At 42.1% G+C, this 24299-nt stretch overlaps 2 protein-coding genes across 5 annotated transcripts in view; one reads left to right on the top strand and one right to left on the bottom strand.

Annotated features, from left to right (window-relative positions):
- The first annotated feature begins 453 nt into the window (after positions 1-453).
- Positions 454-5483, top strand: LOC125331944 (histamine H3 receptor-like). The gene is made up of 3 exons (XM_048316397.1): positions 454-712; positions 781-947; positions 3167-5483. Exons 1-3 carry the CDS (start codon positions 487-489, stop codon positions 4052-4054), a joined length of 1281 nt encoding a protein of 426 aa, XP_048172354.1. The 5' UTR covers positions 454-486; the 3' UTR covers positions 4055-5483.
- The window catches only part of VPS35 (VPS35 retromer complex component), a 27315-nt gene continuing 8027 nt past the window's right edge, over positions 5012-24299 (bottom strand). For all 4 annotated transcript variants that reach the window (XM_048316393.1, XM_048316394.1, XM_048316396.1 and 1 more), the window contains exons 3-17: positions 23388-23484; positions 22776-22899; positions 21184-21366; positions 20653-20866; positions 19824-19907; positions 19272-19381; positions 16152-16248; positions 15912-16060; positions 15206-15413; positions 14420-14575; positions 12595-12717; positions 10912-11091; positions 9533-9772; positions 8702-8845; positions 5012-7407 (exon numbers count right to left, since the gene is read on the bottom strand). In XM_048316393.1, coding sequence (XP_048172350.1) covers positions 7228-7407; positions 8702-8845; positions 9533-9772; positions 10912-11091; positions 12595-12717; positions 14420-14575; positions 15206-15413; positions 15912-16060; positions 16152-16248; positions 19272-19381; positions 19824-19907; positions 20653-20866; positions 21184-21366; positions 22776-22899; positions 23388-23484 — 2289 coding nt within the window. In that variant the 3' untranslated portion in view covers positions 5012-7227. The remainder of the gene's footprint in view (positions 7408-8701; positions 8846-9532; positions 9773-10911; positions 11092-12594; positions 12718-14419; positions 14576-15205; positions 15414-15911; positions 16061-16151; positions 16249-19271; positions 19382-19823; positions 19908-20652; positions 20867-21183; positions 21367-22775; positions 22900-23387; positions 23485-24299) is intronic.

Raw genomic sequence — 24299 nt, 5'->3', positions numbered from 1 at the left:
CGAGAGGGCAGAGCCCGCCCGGAATGGCAGAGAGCAGAGACCATCTGAGAGCCCCGCGGGCCATGGGGACGAGCTGAGGTACGGCGTAGGAAATGAGTCACAGGAACAAGGCAGGCAACCGCGGCTTCCCCGGCTGCAGCTGCGAACGGACTGGGGAGAGACCGGGAGAGACGCTGGGAGCGTCACGGCCGGGCTGGGGAGGGGCGGGCAGCGGGCACGGGGCGCTCCCGCCGAGCCCCAGAGCCCCGGGTTTCAGCCGCGGGCAAGAGTTTAGCGGCGCAGTCCCCTCCCCCAGCGGCGCCACCGGACTCCGGAAAGTTTTGCAGACCCGGCGCTGTCTCCAGCAGCAAGTGGCTCGGGCTGGGCTGGGCTGGGCTGGGCAGAACCGCCCGGCCCCTCGCTCCGCCCGGCGGGCCTGAGCGGGGCGGGGCGGTGCTACAGCCGAGAGCCAGGTCCGGGTAGCAGCGCGGGCTGTCCGCCGGCACCATGGGCTGGGACGGGCTGTGGCTCAACCTGTCCGGCAGCGCCTGTGCGGCGGGCGGGCCCTTCCCCGCCGGCACCGCCGCGCTGCTGGCCGCGCTCATGGGGCTGCTGGTGCTGGCCACGGTGCTGGGCAATGCTCTGGTCATTCTGGCGTTCGTGGTGGACCGGAGCCTCCGCACGCAGGGAAACTTCTTCTTCCTGAACCTGGCCGTCGCCGACCTGCTAGTGGGTGAGTGCCGGGGCGCCGCGGGAAGGGGGCTGCGCTCCGCCCGTGTCACCGCCGAGCTCTGTCCGCAGGCGGCTTCTGCATCCCCCTCTACATCCCCTACGTGCTGACGGGCGAGTGGAGGCTCGGCAGGGGCTTGTGTAAGCTGTGGCTGGTGATGGACTACCTGGTGTGCACCGCCTCCGTCTTCAACATCGTCCTGATCAGCTTCGACAGGTTCATCTGCGTCACCAGAGCGGTAAGGGCTGAACAAGGGGTGCCAGCGGGGGCGGTAGCGGCTCCAGGGGATGCCCTTCCAGGCAGGGTGGTTTGCTTAGGGCGCCTGGCTTTCAACGGCCTTGACCCTCTCTCAAACAGCACATGAGACAGGGGTGATCGAGGAGCTCCCCTCAGTCCTGAAAATAGTTCTGGGAGTGATCGGCTTTGCCAGAAAATGCATTTCCTTCTCACTTTTACGCTGGGAAAGGTACTCTACTTTAGAAACAGGCAGAGGCTGTGTCTGCAGAGGGAACAAGGTGTACTTATTTCCTCCTCGAATAAGCTTTAAAAGTATTACCCAGCTGAACCAGATCTGCTCCCTCAGGACATGGCCGTGCCCCTGTTGGCAGCTGATAGCCCACGGCAGCCGAGCCCCAGCCCAGCCGTGGCACAAGGCGGAGACCTCCTTGCAGTGGGTATCAAACTGTCAGGGGAATTCCATGTGTACAGCCGTGTCTGGGTCAAAAGTGGCAGATTATAAATTAACATCTTTCACAGGATGCAAATGCTATTTCGATGTAAGAGACACAGAAATAGCTCAAGCCATGCCTGCAGCATGCCAGTTATTAAGAAGGGAAGATTAGACTTTGCACTTCATTTTCACCTAGACCATAAGGCCTAAAAGTATTTTGGATGATGTCAAAATAACACATTTTACCTGTTAATAGGTTTCACACTTCTACACACACTTCCTGATTATGTTCCACCCACATTTTCTTAAAATGCGCATTTAGTTTCGTTGCTCATTGTATATCACAAACAGTACAAAGAGGCTGGAGAATCAATTCAGCAGTTTATATGCACCTTGGTGTTTTACCAACTTCTTTTCGAAGAGGGAGAAATGAACAGATTAATTCTTAAACAGTCAACACTCAGAATTCCTTTATTGTCTAGGTTCTGAATTAGCCATGAATTTTTCTTTCATAAACCAGTCTCTCATGACTACGCACATAGTATAAATATATAAACTAGATGGTTTCAGAAACAGAAACGGAAACTGGTCATAATAAATGAAAAAAATCATCCATTTTAAAATACTTCAAATTAATCCCTCATGTAAAAATCCCTCCCCAAGCAAGAGTACAGAAAATGACTGTTGGGTTAGGGCAATATGAGAACATATGAACAGGAATATCTGAAGTTCCAAATTATTCTCCATCTCAATGAATATAGTAACTTCCTCCAAGACTGCTCCTGAAATCACTTGTATTTTTGTTAAGGACTCCAAAATCAGACCCAATTCAGACACACTCAGGTTTCCTCAGCTTTGTGGCTCCTCTACCAGAACAGCACTGGCTGTGGAGATCAAGGCCCACAGATGGGGGCAGTAAATACGAATCCTGTACAGAATTTCAGGCTGAGGATTTCATATTCCAAACACTGTGCGACAACACTGTGGAGATGTGAAGGGTGAATTCCAAGCCACTGCTTGAGTCCAGTACCCCAGGGAATCAGAACAGAGAAGTAGGAGATCATGACTAAGATTCTGATGAATGCTGTTGCTCATATGGCTTACTGACTCAGTATTACTGACACACTTACTGTTTTTGCACCTTAGCTTCTCTATTTTCCAAATAATGGAAATCAGTTATTCTTCTGTAAAGTACTTTGCAGACCACAACTCCATCTATACACCTTAACTGCAAATAGCAATACTGCAAGTACTTCATGAAAGAATGAAATTAAGTATATCAAACAGAAAAAGATGTTGTATATTAAAATTTTTTCGTGTGATTTTCGCATTAAGAAAAAACGTCTCTCTACAAAGTAGAAAGCAAAAAGCTTGCATGTTCTGTGAATTCAAACTGTTTTACGTATTTCAAATGATTTAAAAAGTCCAAATAAAGGGTCACTTTTCCAACCATCCTGTAAACAGGTATCACAGGTAATGCAATTAAATATGAAGCAACTGGTGACAACCAATTCTAGGAAGAGCAGTGGTTATTTGCTTTGAAGGAGACTTGGTTTGCTAGCTTTTAAGATCTGAGCACCATTCTCAGAACTTACTCAGTCACCTTGATAAGGTTTCTTGGAAGGCATATTTCAGAAATAACTTTTCTGTGCTACCAGTAAGCTTGGTACAACCCTCATCCCAAAACCGGTCTCTCACCAGCCCTCACAAGTGACTGAGGGCCATGTTCCAAAGCAGCCACATAACTTTCTGAGATGCGTGTAATGTATGTGACTTCTGTCCCTCAGGTCAGCTACAGGGCTCAGCAAGGGATGACCAGAAATGCAGGACTGAAGATGATGACTGTATGGATTGCTGCTTTTCTCCTCTATGGGCCAGCCATTCTCAGCTGGGAGCACATTGCACAAAAGAGCATCCTCCCTGAGGGAGAATGTCATGCAGAATTCTTCTACAACTGGTATTTCCTAATGATTGCCTCTACTATTGAATTCTTTACACCTTTCATCACTGTTATGTACTTTAACTTAAGCATTTACCTCAACATCAGGAAACGCACATTGCTCAGAAATGAAAACCTCTCACCTGCTCAAGAGGACTGTGAAATGCATTTCCAGGGGGGAAAAAGGGAGCACACTATATTTTTTGTAAAGCCAGCTAACAGAGACAAACACGAGAAGAGAGCAAGCAGCCTTCTTCCCCCAAGAAACGCTCCAAGGCTTCAGGCCACAGCTGAGCTTGGCAATCAGCCATCAAATCTGAATGTCAGTCATGACCTTCCACCCCTCCAGGTGGATGTAAATACCAGGCATCCCACAAAAGGCTTCTTCAAAGCAACAGAAAGCCTTTGCCACCCCAGCAGCAAAGTGGACACTGCTAACACTATGGCAAACAGATTTAGACTTTCCCGGGATAGAAGAGTAGCAAAGTCTTTAGCTGTTATTGTCTGTGTGTTTGGGTTGTGCTGGGCTCCATACACACTCCTGATGATCATCAGGGCAGCCTGCCATGGGCACTGTGTGCACTATTCCCTCTATGAGATCTCATTCTGGCTTCTGTGGGTGAACTCGGCCATTAACCCTATTCTCTACCCACTGTGTCACATGAGCTTTAGGAAAGCCTTCATAAAACTCCTGTGTCCACGAAAGGCCAAAATTCATCCTGACATTTTGATGTGAAAAGTAGGCAGGCTGAAAAGTAGTACATTTTGTATTTTGGTGGGAGCACCAAAAAGCAAGTATTGCAATACCTGCAAATGTTTATGGAATACTGGTAAGTAGGCACAAATGTAGATATTTATGAATATGTAAAAATACAATCATCCACATAGCTGGAAAAGTCACAGCAATTAAAAGAAAGGTCATTTCTTAAAGCTCTTTGGGAAAAATAACACCAACAGTATATTTTCTGGTAATGGGGCACTAGTGTTGAAGTGCTAAAAACAAAACATAACTTCCATTGCTAATAATTAGAGTTCAGGCTCTGTCACTTTTAATAACTGTAAATATTACTGGGATTTCATAAAGCATTAATCTTGGATCTGCTACATCTTATCCCAAACCCACTCTAAGACACCAAGAGTCTCAGTTGTTAAGTCTAGGATGCTTTCCCCTCCCCACTTAGTGGCAAGCCAGACAAGACATGACCAATGAAAAAAAGTAAATACAGGAAAAGCATGAGACAGGAGGCAGCACAACAGTGATGTTACCAGAAAAGCTAAGCAGCTGTAGCAGGTAAGGGAGAACTGATTTGAGTGAAAAAGGTGATGGAGACAAAAGAGAGTGGAATATTTAGTTGGAAAAAAGTCCAGGAACAGAAGTATAAAAGGGTTTTGAGCTTTGTAATAGGAGATACAAGAACTGGTAACTTATCCACTGGAAGAGTTTCACTAGGCATTAGCACTGACTTCCTGCCCCCCACCAGGATCCTGCATGGGCAGGAATCTACTGAAGTCAAAACTCTACTCCTTACAGGGCTGAAGGTATTACTCAGTGTTTTGCTGTACAGATAGAGTAAGCCTAAGTAGTGTATGAGGCCCATGACAGAGCTTTAGGTAAACTTCCAGGAATTTTTAAAACATTTACAGTTGGACTTTTACTACTTCTGGCTAGATTTAAAAAAAAAAAAAAAAAAAAAAGGTGTTGTTTTCCCCTGCCCCACCCATTGAATCTTTCCATCCAGCAAGTCATTAGTGGTCAAGAAAGTATCACTTGAAGTGTTTAGCTATTTCCCAGGTTATGCATCATAACTGGCATGACTCAAAGTCTGTTACAATTTACAGCCTTGCTACTGCCCAAGAGTGTTTCTGCTATTGTGCTGTCCACAGGAGCAGCTCACACAAACTGATCCTGAGTTTGGAGTATATTTGTCCCACAAGGTGTCACATTGAGCATCACTAATGATACAAGTTTGTTCCACCATCACTAGCACTAACTACATAACCTAACAGACGCTTTCCTTTGCTGACAAGTGATAGTTACTGTACAGCTCTACTTGGCTATTGCCACAGTCAAAATGCATGGTAATACAATTGATCTTAAAGTTTACAGGCAGTATTTTGAAATTGTTTACTTTGTAAACTTTCAATAAAAGTAATTAAGAGCTGTGGAAGAGTCTTAACTGTGTAGCCCTAACAAGTGGGAGAGGGGGAAAAAGCACCAGTCTACAACATTTGGGTGACTGCAGCTGAAACTGCAAAACTTATTTCAAAGACACTTCCTAAGTTACAAGGACTGACACTGAGGACTAAACAAACATGGTCAGCAAATACTGTAAACCAGGAAGGCAGATCCCTACACTATGAATGTATCCACATGAACATCATCATCACATTCTCCTATGGATGTGCTATAACAAAACAGCTTAACAGTTCTACAAGGAACAGCATCAACACATACAGAGGAACGTTAAGATTTTTGAATTAGCATTAATTATATCCCTGGGGAAGTAAAGCCTTTAAATTATCTCCCCATTCATTCCTCCTCCCCTCCAAACCAGACTATTCATTAGTATATTAATGATCTAATTGTTGTCTGCTCTGCAATTGTTTCCTAGGATTGTATTTGCCTTTTTCAGAAAACAGGTAGCACTAAATTATTGAACAATCCCACCAAAGTCAAATTTACTATCCAATCAAGCCAGGACACATTTTCAGAGAACAGTGGTCACTCAAAGAGTAATGCAATTCAATCAGTTATCTTTAGAACACCACATTCAGTAAAGGCAAACCAGACAGGTCAAAACTTTCAGCAACTGGCATTAACCCATGGACTGGACCAGTTTCACAGGAGCTGCCACTGGCCACGCTCTACTGCTCAGTTTCCTACAGCATTGTCATTTCATTGGCACTCAACTCTCTGGCACACAATCCAGTAGGATTCTTCCTCACTCCAGGTACATCATAAAAGCATTCTGAAATGGGAGCACACATCACCTCAGCATCATGTGGAGAAGCACTGGGTTTGTATCACAAACTCCTACATTAGAAATGCCAGCAGCCGCCCAGCTTGGCAGGGTTAACTATGCCTTGATTTTCTGTCCCTACAAAAGAAAAGTTCTTTTGCTTTTATCAGAAGGTTCAACATTAGCTTTGGGTTCAACAGTGAGCTCTGAAGAGACATGAAACAACAGGTGTTAATAGCAACTTTATTGTTTCACTGGTGCAAAATCATGATACTGAATAAACTTGTGTAATGCATTTTCCCCTAAATTTACAGTAACGAAGGTTATACATATCTATATAGATTGCAATTTCTCTATTTTTTTTATACTATTTGGAACAAAATTATCTTGATAAATATGCCCTGTGCACAGTACTGGCCCTCACTGAATGTCACAGAGCCTTAATATGCAAAATATAACTTCTGTTTTTGAACATGGTACTTTAAAACTCTCCAAACATGCATTAATATATTCTAGTTTTAGGGAAAAATATTACACTTAGTCTTAACTTGCATTAAAAGAAAAGCACAAGCAGAATTTGACATACAGTAATCCCAAAAATCTGATGCTCTGTAAGGATCAGACACAGTTTCAGCTGACAGTCACTGCCAGTTTAGAGCTCTAGTGCTACAGAAGCAACAGTGAATAGACAGGAGAGAAATCAGAACTGAAGAGCCCTACCATGTCACATGGATTTCAAAGAAAGTCTCAGCCATGCTAACTGATGAAACCTGTAGTTGCTGGTCCACCCTTTCAAATTTGTTAAGAGTACCCAACGCAAGTGTTTGAAGTGCCAGACTGAACACATGAATGTTAACTTAACTTGACATTTCTGAAAGGCACAACCTAGGAACCTATCTTAAAAAAAACATATGGTATGTAAATGAAAACAGGTACAGTGAGTGTCTTTCTAAAGAACAAGACCTTCATAAATTGGCCCCTCAGATTCCGGTGATTCCCTCCTCAGACGCAAGTGCTCCAGTGTGTTGTGAAAGTGTTTGTTAATTTGTTCTGTTTCTTCAGTAGACTCAAGGTTTGGGAGATCTTCTCTGATCTTCTGTATAAGCTGATTCAAAACCTGAATTGTCACCTACAGAACATAAAACCAAAGTCATCAACACCACCTGTGTTGCACTAACAAGTGCATAGACATTAGTTTTATCTGACTTGTCTTCGAGCTATTTGTATTTGGACAGTCCTTCAAAATGCTGATAAGACTGTATGCAGACAAACTGCTGGTAACTGCCTCCTCTGGTTCCTCACAGGACCCTTCCAATTTCAGAGTTCTGTGGAAATTCACCCTCCCCAGAAAATGTGAAAAACTTGTCATTAGCCTGATAGCTTTGTAACTCTTACAACAGCATTTCTCTCCAGTGTATTCAATACAAATTTTAAAAGCTTCAAACAAATGGCATACACAATCAGATTGTATCTGCATTATCACAATCAGTATATGCACTGTAAGATAATTGTTTCTTACAGAAGTGAGTCAGGATGGTAATATCAGATTTAAAGTTCCTCTTAGAGAACAAGTCATGGCTGCCTACAGGCTGAAGTTCAGCACTACACAGAACACCATGGCACAAAATGCACTGCAGACCACCAGAGTATCCAGAGAGTATTTTTACATCTGCCAAGTGCTTTGAAATTCAAAGCTTTATTTTCATCTCCATCAGATACAGCATCTCCTATACTAGACCACTCCTATAGTAAGAAGCCAGTTGAGTTGTTGGAAAGTCAGAAAATTCCTCAAATTTCCTTAGGAATTCTCTCAGAACTACAGGGTATTCTTTCATGTCTGCTCTCAATCAATGACATCAGAGGAGACACTGATCTCTACTTGACCAAGCACGTTTTTCAGACTGTGTAATTTTCCTAGTTACCTGCTAACAGAAAATGGATCAGGTAACTATCTCAGATTATACACATGCAATTTAAGCTGAATACATGTGGTGTCATACCTATTTTGTGAAATTAAAGCTTACACCAACCTGGCATAGTCAGCAGTGACCACGAATACCTGTAAAGAATTTTCTTTCCCTTATGTACACATTAAGTTAGGTACCTCTAAAGTTAGACTCTTACTACTTTCTCATCTGAGTTCCAGTACATTTTAATCTAAAAATATTTCAGGTATACAAGTCTCACGGTATTTAAGTTCATAACTAAACTGCAAACATTTTTCCCCCATGTAAGAAGAGCGAAATTTAATCCAACAGCTTTACTAGCACATCAAGACTTGACTCCTCTGTTATCACAAGAACTTGTGCATCTCATCAGAGACTACAGGGCAAGTTGAAGAGAATTTGTGGCATAGGTGTGAATGAAGAGTTTAAAGAAATGGTCCTTAAAAAAGATGCAACAGAGAATGGATTTCCACTCACCGCCTCATTCTCTTTTTCATAAAAATAGATGTATCTATTCAGAATTTCTATGAAAAGCTGGACTTGCAGAGAAGGGTCCATGCACTGATTTGCTATCTTCAGAGCCTTCTTTAGGCATTCCATCACTCTTTTTCCTCCATGAAGCTAGAAGAAAAAACCCCAAAGTTACAAGAAATAAAAGAACCGTAGGGAGCTCCAGTATCTCACACAGAGCATTTCCTGGGGTCTGCCACAGAAACACAAAACTACACAAACTGCAAAGAGCAAGCTGTCACTGAAAGCCCACCCTGCCTGACTGCCACCAATATTAGATTTTGTTAAATCACACAGTAACTCAAACAGTTGTTGAAAGCCTTCAATTATGAGATCAATCAACTCAATTTTGTAACATGTACTATAATGCATACTTGTTTCAAACACTGCTCTTTAAAATGACAACAGCTTATGTGGCCAGCCCTGAAAAAACACACAGGATTTTTTGATCTTTACTTCAACAACTTGTATATTTAATTTGGAAGTTTAGTAGTTCACATGCAAACTACACTAATGTAATAAATACAAGCAAAGTGCAGCCCAGTCAACTAGCCTTTAACTAGCTGACACCAAAAAGCTTGCCTGGTACTTCCATCCTTAAGTTAGCGTTTTCTCCATTTTTTATTTATGCAGTTTACACTGCACTGAGTTTTAGAGGTTTCACAAGTTTTCAAGTTATTAGAATAAATTCCAACCAAATCTACTTCACTGATGTACCTACTTTAGAAGTGTCTAAAGAAGAAAGGCAGAACTGTAACTGAGGCAGGATGTGTCCTACTGTTGTCACTTCGTTCTTACCTCCTCTCCATTCTTGTCAGTGTTTCGGCCAGACCAGAACAGATGGGCACAAGTGCTCACAGCTCTGCACTGGTCTGGCTTCTTCAGGAGTTTGGAGGCTGCCAGTGCACACTGAGTCCTCAAAGGCTCGTGGTTCTCCTCACTGAAGCACTTCATCCTCTCAAATGTCCCAATTATCAAGGTGATTGCAGCCAGCTGTGCTTTTGAGTCACTGATTTCATCTTCATACAGAGAGAAGGCCTAGATAATAGAGAGAGCAAGACTCAATCAGAACACATCAGAAAAACAAAAAATCACACCTGCTACTGACACAGCAGAAAACTATCCCATTTTACATTTGTTAAAAGCTTCAGGCAGGAAAAAAGATCTTTCATTTAGAGTGTCAAAATCAAGTTAAACCCACAGACCAGAAATAAGTCTTAAAAGAAATAGTATTCAAGTGGTCATAGCAAACAAGTGTGATCCCACATATAATCTGAAGATTGGATTCTTCCTCATTTCAAGCACCTGTTCAAACACAGAACTTCAGCAGCAGAAATAGTCCTTGAAGATTTGGTTCTTTGAAACACACGAAACAGCAGAGCAGAAGTTGGTGAGTAGGCAAGAAAAGCACTTGCACTGCTGCTACATGGATGAAGAATCTTCAGAGAATAGAAAAGCTTGAACCATATCTCTAATGGAAAGTACATAATTGCCATGCTGCTCTCATCATCAGAACTGTGCTACAACAGCACCTGATACAACACAGTGAGAACACTGAGCTTATCAGCAACTCTGTTTAAAAACATGCATTTAGTAGCAGTATTAGAGGAAAGGTTAGGACAAAGCTTACAACACGGATAAAATGAAATACATTGGTTCTTTATCTGATGGGTAGGAGGAAAAGGTTGTTGCAACAAGTAAGGCTTAAGACCAAGTTACAAATTCAAGTAGATTTTCAGAGTGGTTTATAATAACAAGGATTCTAATTGGGAAAGCCCAGCATAGCAGTTGTGAACACTGCAAATTTTAAAAAACTTCCGAAGAGTGCTTGTGGTCAGGGCAATACCAGCTGGATATCAGGTGCTGGAGACAGAAGCAGTGAAAGAGCATTTTATGCTGAGAAAACTACACTCCTCCAGTGAGCCAACTACACGAGCAGGAGGCAGCATTGCAACATACCACATGTTGTCAGACTGAGTATTCAGATCAGTAGCAATGGAGCTTAATTCCACAGCAGCCTGGGAAGCAAGAATGAAATGAGGAGTTTCTACCTAGAAGCATTGGCTGTCCATCACTTCTGGTGCTTTAATCACACCGGATGGTTCAGTGTTCAGCAAACCTACCCAGGTCAACTTAAAGGCAGCACAGGACACCAACTCCAACAGCTGAACACTCACCTGGGACATGAACTCATAGGCCACAGTTTCATGATTCTCAAAGCCAATCTCTCCCGCAGCCAGTGCTCCCTGCAGGAAGAGTCGGAGAGGCAGCTCTGCCAGTTCTGCTTTGATCAGAGCACTGATGGTCTGATGAGCAAATGAGAAGATCTTCTGGCACTTCTTTTCCCATTTGTCATCCTAGACGAGAAAAACAAGTAAGACCTTGAACAAAAGTATTGCTACAAGGAAAAGGGAATCTGAACTGTACCAAGATCTGTTAAGTGCTCCAGTCTGTTGCCCTCTGATGCCACTGCAGTGCCCAGCAGCACAGTGTTGGCTTCAGTGGGTCTGCACAAAGTATTTATTTGACTTACAAAAATTTCACATCCATTTCTCCTACCAGCTCATAGGAGCCTTCCTCAGAAGCCTACACTGAACTGCAGTTAGGACAGCTGTGCTTAGCACATAACTAAGCAAAAGCCTAATGAGCCAAAGGGAGAAAAATTCTGTACAGTTTAGAGCAATCAGAAGTGGAAGAGAATTTTAAAACCTTCATTTTGAAGAGTATTTTAACAAACAGCATTTAAACTTATTTCCCCACAATAATGGAAATATATATTTAAGGTAACTATCTCAATCAGAAAGCATTAAAGAGCCAAAATGGATCAGTCATTATTTTAACATACACTTTTACTACGACTGTGTAAGTTCAAAGCAAGTGCTTTTCTTTTGTATGTTTAGAAACATTAAAATACTGTAGCTACAATTTAGAAATCGATGAATTTCAATAGCCAGATTTAAATCACTTTCATGCCATCAGTTCTGGTCTCCAGTAAAGGCACATAATCAGTCACCTCAATGAATAAACAAAACTAGCTGATTTCTGCTTCATCACTTCTCAAGTGCTACAGTAACTGTCCTGGGGTGATGTTATGAAGCCGCTTTATTCCTTAACCACCCGCTCAATGCCCAAGGACACTGTGCCCTTAAGATGGACCCGGGGGGCGGGGCTGGAGCCACGGGGCAAGTGCGGGTCGGTTCAATGGCTCAGTCCAAGGCTCGGGGCTCCGGCGACTCAGAAGGGAGTGTGCCGGGAGCGCTCCGCTGCTTTTTGGGTTTCTTCTGTGTTCCACTAGCTGGAAAAAGGTTCTGTTGGGTTTTTCCTTGGTCTTTTCCTTTCCCTCCCCCCTTGCCTCACTGCCTCCCTTCCTCCCTTCCTTCCTCGTGCATCTGGGAGGGCCTGCAGGGTGGCCCAGCTGGTCCAAGCCCGTGTGTCTGTTCCCTCTCTGGCAATTTGTTGTATTTTGAGGTTTGATTTTTTTTTTCCCCCTGTTCTACCCTGTTTCGTTTTGTGTTAATAAACAGTGTTTTTTCCACTTTCACTTGCTGTGACCCATTTGTCTCATTGGTGGAGATGGAGAGGCCCTTCTCCCTTTGGAGGAGGTGCTCATTCCAAAGCACTTCCTCCTAAAATTTTGTCTCCAAAACCCGAGACAGTAATTTACTATGACTTGATAAAAATCTTCATTAAATTAGAAAGCATTCAAACCTCAAGCAAAAATCTGCCTTGAGAAAAAAAACCCCAAAACCAAAACTTGCCTTCTGTATCAAGTCTGAGCATACTTATGTAGCCAGACAAAATGCATTTTTAAGAAAATAAAGCCAAGCAAGCATACAAGAGCAAGCTAGAGGGGAACTTACCACTTTGGAGTTCTCTTTGTAGCGAAAAGCGAGCTGGTATGCAGCAAAAACCAAGGGTGGCAGTGTGAAACGAATGCGCTGGTTCCCCCCTGCCCCGAAGTGCTTCCGGGCAGTGTTGAGGATCTAGAACAGAAGCACTGTGAGCTCAGAGAGTTCTTCACAGAAACAAGCACTCAAGTGAACCTCAGTGCCCGATTCTACATGTATTTTTAGATTAGATGTAGAATTCATGTAAATAACCTGAATTTACAGAAGCCTGTAATCACCCATTATACACTGCGCTAGCCACACTGGCTAATATACTTGGACTAGGGTGTTTGAATTTACATCTCTCATCTCTTCCATATAGCATACATAATTTAAAGCGAGATACTGTGAAAATCCCATAGCCTTGGATTTTTTCCTGCTGCTGCTGTATTGGAGAAAAATTTGATGCGAGCATTTGTGATGCTGAGGGAGCTATTAAGCATTTTTACTTGGAGGTGTTAAGTAGCTCACAGAATTGTACCCAAAAGATAATGTGACAAGTCCTTTGATGGCATTTAAAGGTGGTCAATCTGATTAAAGCAAAGCACTGCTAGATGAGAAAGACAGACTGACATTCAAAATCTTTGCAGAAACAGCTTCAACATCTCTAGCTATGTAAAGTCTTTTGGGGTAGAAACATCAATTTCCTTGGTGCCAGCATTCCTTTGAGGGAAGCTTTGCTCTCTGTAAGAAAAAAAAAAAAGCCCACCAAAAAAACCTTCCTGCTTTACTCCAGCAATATTCAGGAACAATGCAGCCAGTGACCACAAGGTCCTGAAACACAACTGTCTCCAATTCCTGTAAAGCTATGCTTCTCCCCATTACACAAGTTTTATTACACTTCAAGCAAGACTTTTTTATACCAGACCTTAAAGCCAAGCTAGATCAGTGCTAGTTGTCTTATGCATAGCTTGCACTTTATTCTCTTGCTCTATTCTCACTGTTTATACAGTGTGATGCTGCTGCAACTTCAGGAAAGAGTCAGTCAATTTTATTTCAGGCACTAACTGTAACTTCACAGTAGTCCCTAAAGCAGGTCTGACTTGAGCTAACTGTGCCATTTGCAGCAGCATCCAACTTCAGCACAGCTCCTGCGAGCTTCTCCAGTGGACTTGGCACAGACAGAACCCAGCCTTCTACCCTAACACACTTCTCAAGATAGGGAGGTAATTTAAACTTGAAATAAACTACCAGATACAGCAGATTAACAACAGAGACCTACATAAAGCTGCCGTAGGTCAACTCAAACCATTACAAGTACCATAATGCAGAAGTTTCAAGGACATGACAAATCTACTGTTAGAGATGGACCAAACAGAGAGGAAAAGCATTTGGAACCAAGCAGCAGGACACTACATGCTGTATGAAGACCCCATCCTTACAGAAATTTAAATCCCTGAGGCCAAACACACTAGGCTGTATTTTCTGAGGTTTTTGCATTCTCTTGGTATTAAAATACACAAATAGCAGAGTACGCCAAATAGCACTTGCTGTATTTTCAATAGAGGGTTATATGAAGTTGTCAGGACATTAAAAGTTCCACAAACTAATACAGATAGTTGCCACCTCATGGGATGGAAACTTTAAATCAACAAATCCTTAAGTCCTCACCTGCTTTTTCTAAATAAACAAGATACCATCCTACCATTAGAGGTGTTACATAATGTTCTCTACCGAGTTTGTAGTGCCAGAGCAGCAACACCCCAGCTCCCAGTTTCACTCAAGTCTTGTATAGTCAATAATGCAAGAACTGTGACAGTTCAGAGAGCACAGACATTGAGAAGCAGCAGTCACCAACCAGGTACTGTTGGTCAGGGTCATCAGAACGCAGGAGATGAATAAATCTTCCCACAAGACTCTGCTCATCAGCAAAGTCCTCAGGGTCAGGATCTTCAGTAGGCTGATCTGGTTGATCCTGGATCAGGGTGGATACCAAATTCATGATGGCATCAACCTGTTAAAGGCAATATAAGTTCTGTTTAGACTACAGCAGTCCGTAAGCATAAATTGACAGCAGTTGGGAACATCTTTACAGCCACTTTACACTTTATGTGCCTTACACCCTGAAGCAGGGTCCCCCTTAGCACAAGTGGGAAAGGGCAGCACAGCAGTGCAGAGGAAATTCAGATTCCAAAGGCTGTGCAGCCTTCTTTAGGTAATAGATCCAGTTTTAAAGGGATTCAGGATCTTTGTTCACACCTAACAGATTACTGTCTAGGCTGAGGTGTGGTAAATCAGCAGTAACCTCCAGGATGAGGTTAGGTGCAAAGGCATTTAGGAACACAGGAGGAACAATCACCAAGTGGGATAAAGCCTGTGCCAGGGGAGGCAGGAACATGCAGGCTAGGAAACAAAGCATGCACTGCATGAAGTCACTCAGTGTGCGTTTTCAGGTCTTTGAACAGTCATTTCAGTGAAGTGATATCAGAAATTAAACATATTCAAATGACAGAAGAATTATCATCTGCTTGTGAACAACACAAACTTAATTTTGAGCCAATTTCCACCCCCTTGGTCACTCACCTGTCAATTAAAGCAATAATTGTATTTTTCACATTCACATATAAGTTAACTTATATCATACCTGTTCTTGGGACACAATTTCTGTGTTATAATCCAATACGTTGCTAAGCACATAACAACTCATGCTCTTCCTGGACTCATAATCAAAGTATTCAAAGAGCGGGTGAAAATGTTTTAGTTTCAGAACTGTCAGGATGTTGTTGTAAGTATCAACAGGGATTTTCAAAAGTCTAGTCAGCTCCTTTGAAACAGCACTGCTTGTTGCAATACTAAAAGAAAATATATGCAAAAACCCACAATTAATCAATAGTTCACACATGTAGACAGGTTTAAAGTCTGCTTCAGAATATCAATTCTGAGGTATACAACAACAACTAAGCAACCTGCTGCTAGGGAGAAAGGAAACAAGTATCAAAACAAGTCAGATCTTGCTCTTTGGGACATACAGTGACAAATGCATGTTTTAAGTTGCTGCCAGCAGAAGCAGAGACTGTGGCTGCAAATGCAGAAATAGCAGAACTCTAGTGTGCTGGAAGGGATGCCTACACAATGCACACACATTGTGTGGCTGTACAGCACAACTTATGCACAGGGAAACAAGTCGTGGTTAGTCAGGAGTTTATCAGGACTGCTGCAGCTCGGTCCAAAAGCAGTGACCTTACACATCCAGAGCATGGCTCTGCTATCTTACCAAACATGGTGAAATGCAGAAGGCCTGATTTTAGGGTATTAATTGCCATGCCGAAGAAAATGGAAGAGACACTTACTGTTCCAGATTAAGTTTGTTGAATATTTCCACAGTAGTCTCCAACACCTTGTCAACATAGTCCACTCGATCTGGGTAGCATTTCATAGCCAGGTTAATGAGAGAAACTTGCAAAGACACCACATCCTCTGAGGGCATATCCTGCCGAGACTGAAATTTAAGACAGCATGAAGTTGTTACTAAAGCACAGGACTGGGCAAAAAAACACCCTCAAAACTGCATGCAGGGATACCAAACATACCTGTATAACAGTAGCAACCTGCTGTGAAAAGATGTCAAACAGTTTGATATCTGCTGGGATACCAGGTCCATCTTCACGATGTGCAAATAAAGCTAACCTGGTGGCAAAGCAAGGAAAGTAGCTTGGTCAGGATAGCTTTTCTATTCCTCAAATACAGACCAGAAAGAGGTACTGGCAGAAAAAGCAAGTCCTTTAGGTATATTTGGAAGCTCTATTACAAGCAAAAAGGAAATTAATGGAAGTCAGAAGCCTTATGAGCAACTGAGCCTGGTAACTATCGGTCCTGGAAAAGAGTGCTGACAGAAAAGCCAAGGTGAAGAAGGAACAGGAAAGACACTCCATAATTGATGTTCTTCAGCTAGAAGCAAGTGCTCTGTTTTTTCCAGCAGATAAAGAGGTATAGAGTAGGCTGACAGAAGAGCAAATATCCCGCATTTACTCAGTGATATCACTGAAATTAGACGCCCAATAGCATTCTCTACAAAACAGCCTCCAGAAAAAAAAAACCCACACAGAAGAAATACGCTGACTTAACTGTTCTTTGTCTCTAAAGACACACCAACGTGTTTGGAACTTACACTATTCGCAGAGAACAAAATACAAAGAGAACTGAGAAGAACAGATAAGTGAAGAATACTTTTGGGGGGAAGGGGGGGGGTGAGGAGCACAAAATTGCTATCCAGCAAGCATTCAGGAGATAACAGGTATTTCTATCTGTAAGAGGACAAAGTCATGCCAGCCATCATTTCTGCAAAAATGAGACACAAGACAAAAAGCATCACTATCAGAACACTAACACCTTACCTAAGTTGCAGCTTAAGAAGCTCAGCACTGCTACCTTGACTTTCTAATTATTGAGATTATTCTACTCTAAATTAGAGAAAGAACTACAAAAATATTTAGGAAAAGGCATCATATTAGAATTTTTAAAATTCTTTCTACAGGGTTTCTAAATTTTGATTCTGAATGAACTCTGGGTCTAAAATAAAGAGATAGATAAGAAAAGCCCAAAAAACTTCAGTGCCAAGAAAAATAAGACATTGAACTACTCTTATATTTGATTAGGGTGGTAAGAAGCAGACTTTCTAAAGCCAGGAACAATCACTGCCTTTTCTCAGAGGCACACAGCAGATTTCCTTGGCAACAGCTGGGTGTAAAGCCAGCAACACTACAAGGTATGAACAAGCTGCAGGCAGATGGCAGCATAATTAAAAGCCATGAATAGTTTAGTAAGGCAACAAAGATCCCAAAGCAGCAAGACTACTCGCAGAGATTCCTTTAGCAGGAAAGCCCCACAGGAATAAGGATAAAATTTTCACAAGCTTCTTCAGCAGTCACTGATGTTCACATTCAATTACTCAATGCCAGCTGAAACGAAGATGAGAAATGACAAGAGGCACAACCTTTACCAGGCTGCTTCACATCTGTACTACACAATGCTGAAACTCTTGGCCATTGCTGCTACCAGCTCCAACACAAACACAAGAGCAACATCCTCCCTACATGCATGGATTCCAAGGACAGATCCACTCATATGCTCCAACACTTGCAGTAACATCACAGTCAAAATCTCAAGCTGCCATACTACAAAGATCATCATGCTGCCACCCTTCTGTCCTTGTTGTACAGCCCAAAGAGAGGGCTCTGGAAGCCTTCAGTGGCCCAACAAACCACAGTGGTGGTACGTCTGGGAGGACAGAGGGTCACTACTGGTCAGTCACTTACTGGTGTTTGTAATAGTAAGAACACAAAAAACTTACTGTGGAGGTAATACCGAAGTTTAACATGACAGCAAAAGCTACACAAGGAAAGCCTTCCCACAAGAATGACACTGCCACACTCCAATGTAAGAGCCTAGCAAAAGATCCCCCGACCTCTTTTAAAAGTAATCAAGAGAGTCTCAAAAATCAGTTACAGGCAACATTTCTTGGGATTTGGGGGTTTTGTGGTGTTTGGGATTTACAGTTTTGGGGGGTTTTTTTTAAGCTAACAAAACTATGAAAAATCTGAGCCACAGCATGGAAGTGTGGGAAACCAATCAACTCCTGTGAACATCTCTATATGAAGTATGAAGGCAGCATGCTGTCTCTGACAAATGCACAAATACTGAAAGATATTCCAATAAAAACCAAGTCTTGAACAAATCAATCTGACATAACCTGGAGAAAACAAACTACAGACTTGATAAGTAAACAATTCAAGATCCTAAGTTATACCAGTCATGCCCAATACACACAAGTCCTCTCCAGGCATTAGGGATGATACAGTAATCCACCCAATGCCGAATGCCAGGGGACCCAAGATCCCTGGAGTAACTGAAGCCCATACACCAGTATATGGACCAGATACATGAAGGTACACGTTTGTGTGCAAAGGCAAAGGACAAGGCTTTTCTTGAGGCTGAGACAAGCCATGCAAGCACACTTCCTTTCTGCAGCAAGAAAGTGCAGGTACTCACTGAAAATCTGTATTTCCTTTCAGCATACAAATTAAAACTTCAGTTTGACCTTAACAGTTTTTTCCAACCTAAAGAATTCTATGATTTCTCCCCCAAATCTGACCTCAGTGCAAGCAGTTTTAAGCAGTTCCTCCACAAGAAAAACGTGCTTTTGGAAGAACAGTCAAGATGCTAGCGGCAAGCTAAGAATTAAGAAGGTAGTTCCATTTCCTACTAGCTCTTCTCTGAAGAAGCACTGTTATGGTCTCTGATCAAACCTGCAAAGTAAAGTATCCCTAATATATGATTTATCCATTAGGATCTTCAAGTTTTCAAGAGGTACCTATGAGTGATAGGGCTGTCAAAGCAGGGCACTGCTGTCACTTCAGTTTAGAAGCATGAAACTGCTCAATACCAAATGGGCTGTTTCCTGGCTTAATCTGTTTATGAGTTTTAATCAGTCCATAAAGCAGGTTTCATTGGAAGCTGTAAAAGCAGAGTCCAGAGAGTAGAAGCTACAGAAATAATATTCTTCACAGCTTTAATTACAGCTGATAGAAAGACATTGAAACAGTGAAGTGGTATCAGAAATTAAACATATTCAAATGACAGAAGAATTATCATCTGCTTGTGAACAACACAAACTTAATTTTGAGCCAATTTCCACCCCCTTGGTCACTCACCTGTCAATTAAAGCAATAATTATATTTTTCACATTCACATTTTGGTGCAGCTCAGCACAGGCTCTGAGAAATGGGTTCAGGGTTTGGAGGTGAAATTCATCTGGGAAAACCTGAAGTTTTAGATCAATAGTCATCAAGTTATAAACTGAATTTGCCCATTGTTACACAGAAGTAAAATGCAACAGAATAATTCTAAAGCAGATAGCCACATAGTAAATACACTCTGGCCTATGAAGCTGACCTTGACTGGGTAAATGCATGAAGCAAGAGATGTAAGACAAACGGGTAACTTGAGGGCCCGCCTATCTATTACAACTCACAACACAGGCACTGCTGCTCAGATGCTTACAAGCTACTGCAACAGAAGGAGCATAAAATGGACCCATCTCGACTCTGCCCATCTGGTAAAAAATATAGGACAAGCCACTGTGCACAAGTCCCAGTGATGAAGTTTTCCAGTCCATGAGGAAGATGTGAAAGCTGCCTGAATCTGCCTACGCGTATAGAAGTGTCCCCGTGTCCCATCACTGCAATTGAATTTAAGCAGCTCACCTGTATGATGCACTCCATGAGGTACTCCTGAGCTAAAGCATCTCTACAGTTCACAACTTGCTCCAGTATTCCAGGCAGAACAATCTGGAATGGGGGGAAAGTCTTGCAGTGATCTTACAATTACCTTCTAGGTTTATATTCACACATGCATTTAATCGAAGCAGAACAGAATTTCTAACAGTTCTCAGCTGATTCTCTACATAAAAGCTTTCTGATAAAAAGTCCCATTTTTCTGCAGTTCCATCCTTTGGAGAAAAAAAATCTACTGATGTCAGAAGTCTGTCCTTTTCATACATTATGCAAGCTCTGATTTCATAAGTCAGTGCTACTGACTTTGCTGGCACAAACTCAGGGTCTCAGCAGCACCACTCAAAGTCATTTTCAGCAGCTGTACTGTAGAACTTACAAGGGACAGACTTAAATAATACATTTCCTTCACTGTCATTTCACACAATAACAGTTCTCTTGAATGCTTTGGGAAGGACAGCCTCACAACTTGTGAAGTCTACCTAAGAACACTGGATGTGTACACATCCCTTAGACCAACCGATTATTCTGCAAGGAAAATGGGAATTGGGAAGGAAACCTTTAGAGCTTCTTGTCACAGTTACAGACAGACTTACAGGAGAACGCGTGAATCATGTCCTTGGCCTGAGAACACACTGTATACAGTATTCAGAACTTTTCCTCAGATGAAGAGTTTGAGGAGCACTTGGATTACCGAACTTTTAGCAAAGCTATAACACTTCCAGCTGCTCATCTGGAAGTCCAAACTAGTTTAGTTGCAAAAACGTTGGCAGAAGTCAGAAAGAATGGACAGCCATCCCACCTGCTTGTATCGCTCCACATTAACCCCTTCCAGCTGACTGAGGCGAACCAGGTTTGTTCCCACGAGGATCCTCAGCTCCTGCCTCTCACGCTCCCTTTTCTCTCTGTCCCGACTGTGGCCCTGGTGCTGCATTCGCACCCAGAGTTTGTTCATCTCAGCAAAGTTCAGCAGCACAAAATCCATCGAGTCACTGATATCTCCAGTGGTTTCTTCACTGCAATTGGTGAGAGGTTAAGAACAAAAAAGCTTGTCAGAGGTATTCATCCTTCCAGCCACTGGTGAACATACAAGTTTTAAGAAGATTAGAGGGTGGGGAAGTGTGAGGTGGGATTTCTGGGTTCATAAGAAAGGTTCATATCCTCACTTGTGAGAAGCTTTAGTGCTGGAAGGGAATTCTTAATGGACAAAACACCTGTCAAGTCTATGGAGTTCTAGCATATCTACTTCTCCCATATCTGAAGAAAGTCAACAGAAAGTTTAAATAAGCTCTATTAACAGTAATTTTATCAAGTTATAGCCCATCCTTCTTACTCTGCTTGCTCGCCTTCATCTGGTAAGATATTCCTGGTACACTGCAGGAGATAGTTTCTAAGAAAGAGGCCTCTAAGAGGATGCTGCACTCCACGGCACATCTCCACCAGGTCTTTTAAAATATCTTTCCTGGACTGTGGAAACGACTTGACATAGACAACACCTACTGTTATCAGCAGATACCTGCAAAAGGCACAGAGTCAAACAATAAATTATTAAGTAACAACATCACACTTAAAGGCAACAGTTCCTTTTGTCCATTATGGCAGGATTACCAAAGCACAAAAAAAAGCAATAAAATTATCACCTGGGTCCCATAATTTTGCATATTTAGTCAGCTTTCAACTCCTATTCTCTGCTACAGAGCACAGCAAGTCTGAACAGCCACTAAACCTCATTACAATGCTTGATACACTGAATGTGTAAATGCTCACAAAGCTCTGAATGCTCTCAGACTAGCTCATTTATACTTCCAGCATCCCACCACGCTGGAAAACAGCACTGGCACACACAGATTAGTAACCTATGATGGGGAAGTAGTTAAACCTCTTTCACACTGTACTCTAGCAGGATAGGAACTACTCGCTTTGTACTCATTCCCTCAGCACCTCTGCATCAGGTAACAGGCAGCAGGAATATGTGAGATGCAGAAGACTGGTGCTCCAGTACATTTGGACTCCCCTTCAGCTTAGAAGACAAAAACTACAATACTCAGAACCTACAGGTTTAGAGGCCTCACCCCCTCCCTGCATGCTCCTCAGCCTCATGCATAGGACCTCCAAGAAAGCACCACAAGTTTCACCAGAGAGAACCAGAGTCTACAAGTAGACAGGAAGATGACTCTGATGGTTACACACAGGGGGAAAGACATCGTGGTAGCCATCAGCCAACTCCAGAAATTGCATGAAGATGCAGCCTAGTGTGTCCAGAGCCTCTTCCTGGCATGAACACAAGGTCAGGAATGAAAAACTTCAGCACCAAGCAAAATCTAAATCTGACTATGTCGAAGATGTACTGCAGCCCAACGGTCACATATTTAAAGATAAGCCTTACAGGCCTTCAGCATCATTTCTGGCGTGCTATCACTTTGCAAAAAAAAAAATATTCAGAAACACAAAGACTCTAAGAGTGAAGTCACAAACTTTCAGCTTCTTCCCATTTCTCATTCTCTAAAAAGGCAGAAGGCTATGAAGTAACTACTGTGTGGGAGATGCTAAGATCTAATCCTCAGGTAACACAAACAGTTAATAAATGCATAGTCAATCTCCCTGATCAGAGTGTGGTACTTGGTTAATCTTCCACTGACCAGTTTTTTACCCCAAATCCAACTTGACTCCAAGATTAAAGTGCTTTCATTTTGGTCATGTGCAAAATTAACACACTGACAGGAACAACTGCCCTTCTGCACCTGCACTATTGGCCTAATCCCAGAAGTTTCACAGTAATCCACTCTTAAGACAAGCAGAAATACTATTGACCATTGTAAACTGATTGAGAAGTCAATCATTTTCTGAACCCAGAGCTGGACAACTACTCACCAGTTTAAAAAAGAAAAAGCAAACAAAGCCAGACACCAACATATACACACTTACAGTCTTGGAATGATATTTCCAGCGTACTGTACTAGCTCATAAAGGTCTGCCACTTTCCTGCCTTTGGCAAATTCATCTGTCAGGTAGACTTCCAAGTAGTGCAGCTCATCAGAAATTGCCATGTCTTTTTTTCATAGTTAAGGATTTTAAGTTAGAATGTCTACAACATTTTCATAGTAATCTGCACACCCAGGAAGAAAGATGCTGTACCAAATACAAACATGCCCAAGCAGGCAGTACTCCTGAACCAGTAATCACTATTGGGATAAGTGTGCAAGATTAACCCCAAGCCTTCAATCAATTTTTAGCATATTAGAAAAGGGAATAAAAGAGTTGTTTCACAGAGCTGATAATTTTTTTAGAACTAGACTCCTGAAATTTCCCAGAGGAAGATATTAAAGACAAAAAAGACTTGCTTTTACCAGATAGAAAAAATGAACTTACACAGTGAGCAAGGTGTATATTCTCCTGCGATATATACACGTAATTGAATACTGAGGAGAAAAGTGCTAATAAATATCTGACACAGGATACCATTATACCAAAAAAAGCAGATGAACATCCCATTCCAAATTCAACATTTCAACTATTAGTTTCCTCTTGAAAGGATACAGAGCTCATAATAGCTCTTTGGAGATAACATAGAAGTCCGCAGCTCCCCAAGCATGTTGGAAGCATGTTTCAGAGCATCCATGAGCTTGTTCTTGTCCTTCAGAGGAAGAAAGAGAAAAGTCTGTTAGAAATGAAACTAGGCAACTGCAGGATTTTTTACCTATTAAAAAAAAAAATCAAGTGATTTAGTATCTAGTTTGTACTACACCACCCACGCTAAGTGAACATTTTACCTGAAGGCAGTAAGATGATGCATCTGAAGACAGAGCTACAGTAATAAACTGCAATACTAATGGTAGAAAAATCTAAAATCATTCTGCTTATGCAGCAATCTCCACCCAATACTCAGATTCTATCGAGTAAGCAAAAAGGAAAGGGTTCCCTTCCCCCAAATCTGGTCTGTCATTTGCTCAGATCTCACAGATCTCCTAGAAACCCCTAGGAGACAGACAATACACACTCCCATCAACACCCTCCCCTACTTCTCACCACAAAAAACACCTCCCTGAAAGGCACCACTTACTAGTCTGCATCTAACTTACACTTCTGATGCATTTAGTCACCTGGCATCACAGGATACAACCACAGACCTCTACTCCACCACCTATACAGACTTGAGCAACCCATCACATGCAATAGCAGTAAGTTTTGAGGGAGAACAAAAAAGAATTGCTAGTGTGACCCACTTAGTGTATTTATACTGTCACTTAATGACAGATAGCAGTGAAAAGTTCAGCTGCAGCTACTTAAAAATTTCCAAAGCATTCCATTGAGTACAAAAGTGGAAGAGGTGTTAAATTTCTTCCTACTGTCATTTGGCTGCAAACAAAGTTCCCACATGAAAAGAGGAGTATTTAAGTTTTCAATACAACTTTAAGCAGTTTCTCCTAATAAAAACAGAGGCTTCTCAAA

The sequence above is a fragment of the Corvus hawaiiensis genome, chromosome 12, assembly GCF_020740725.1.
Source record: "Corvus hawaiiensis isolate bCorHaw1 chromosome 12, bCorHaw1.pri.cur, whole genome shotgun sequence".
NCBI classification, from domain to species: Eukaryota; Metazoa; Chordata; class Aves; order Passeriformes; family Corvidae; genus Corvus; species Corvus hawaiiensis.
Note: the sequence above shows the minus strand (reverse complement) of the source record. Positions and strands in the feature narration are given on the sequence as shown.

Excerpts from the sequence above, each read along its gene's own strand:
- LOC125331944 (XM_048316397.1), top strand. The coding sequence starts at position 487 with ATGGGCTGGGACGGGCTGTGGCTCAACCTGTCCGGCAGCGCCTGTGCG. Across the intron at positions 713-780 it reads CGTCGCCGACCTGCTAGTGG|GCGGCTTCTGCATCCCCCTC; the intron begins GTGAGTGCCGGG and ends CTCTGTCCGCAG. Across the intron at positions 948-3,166 it reads TCATCTGCGTCACCAGAGCG|GTCAGCTACAGGGCTCAGCA; the intron begins GTAAGGGCTGAA and ends TCTGTCCCTCAG.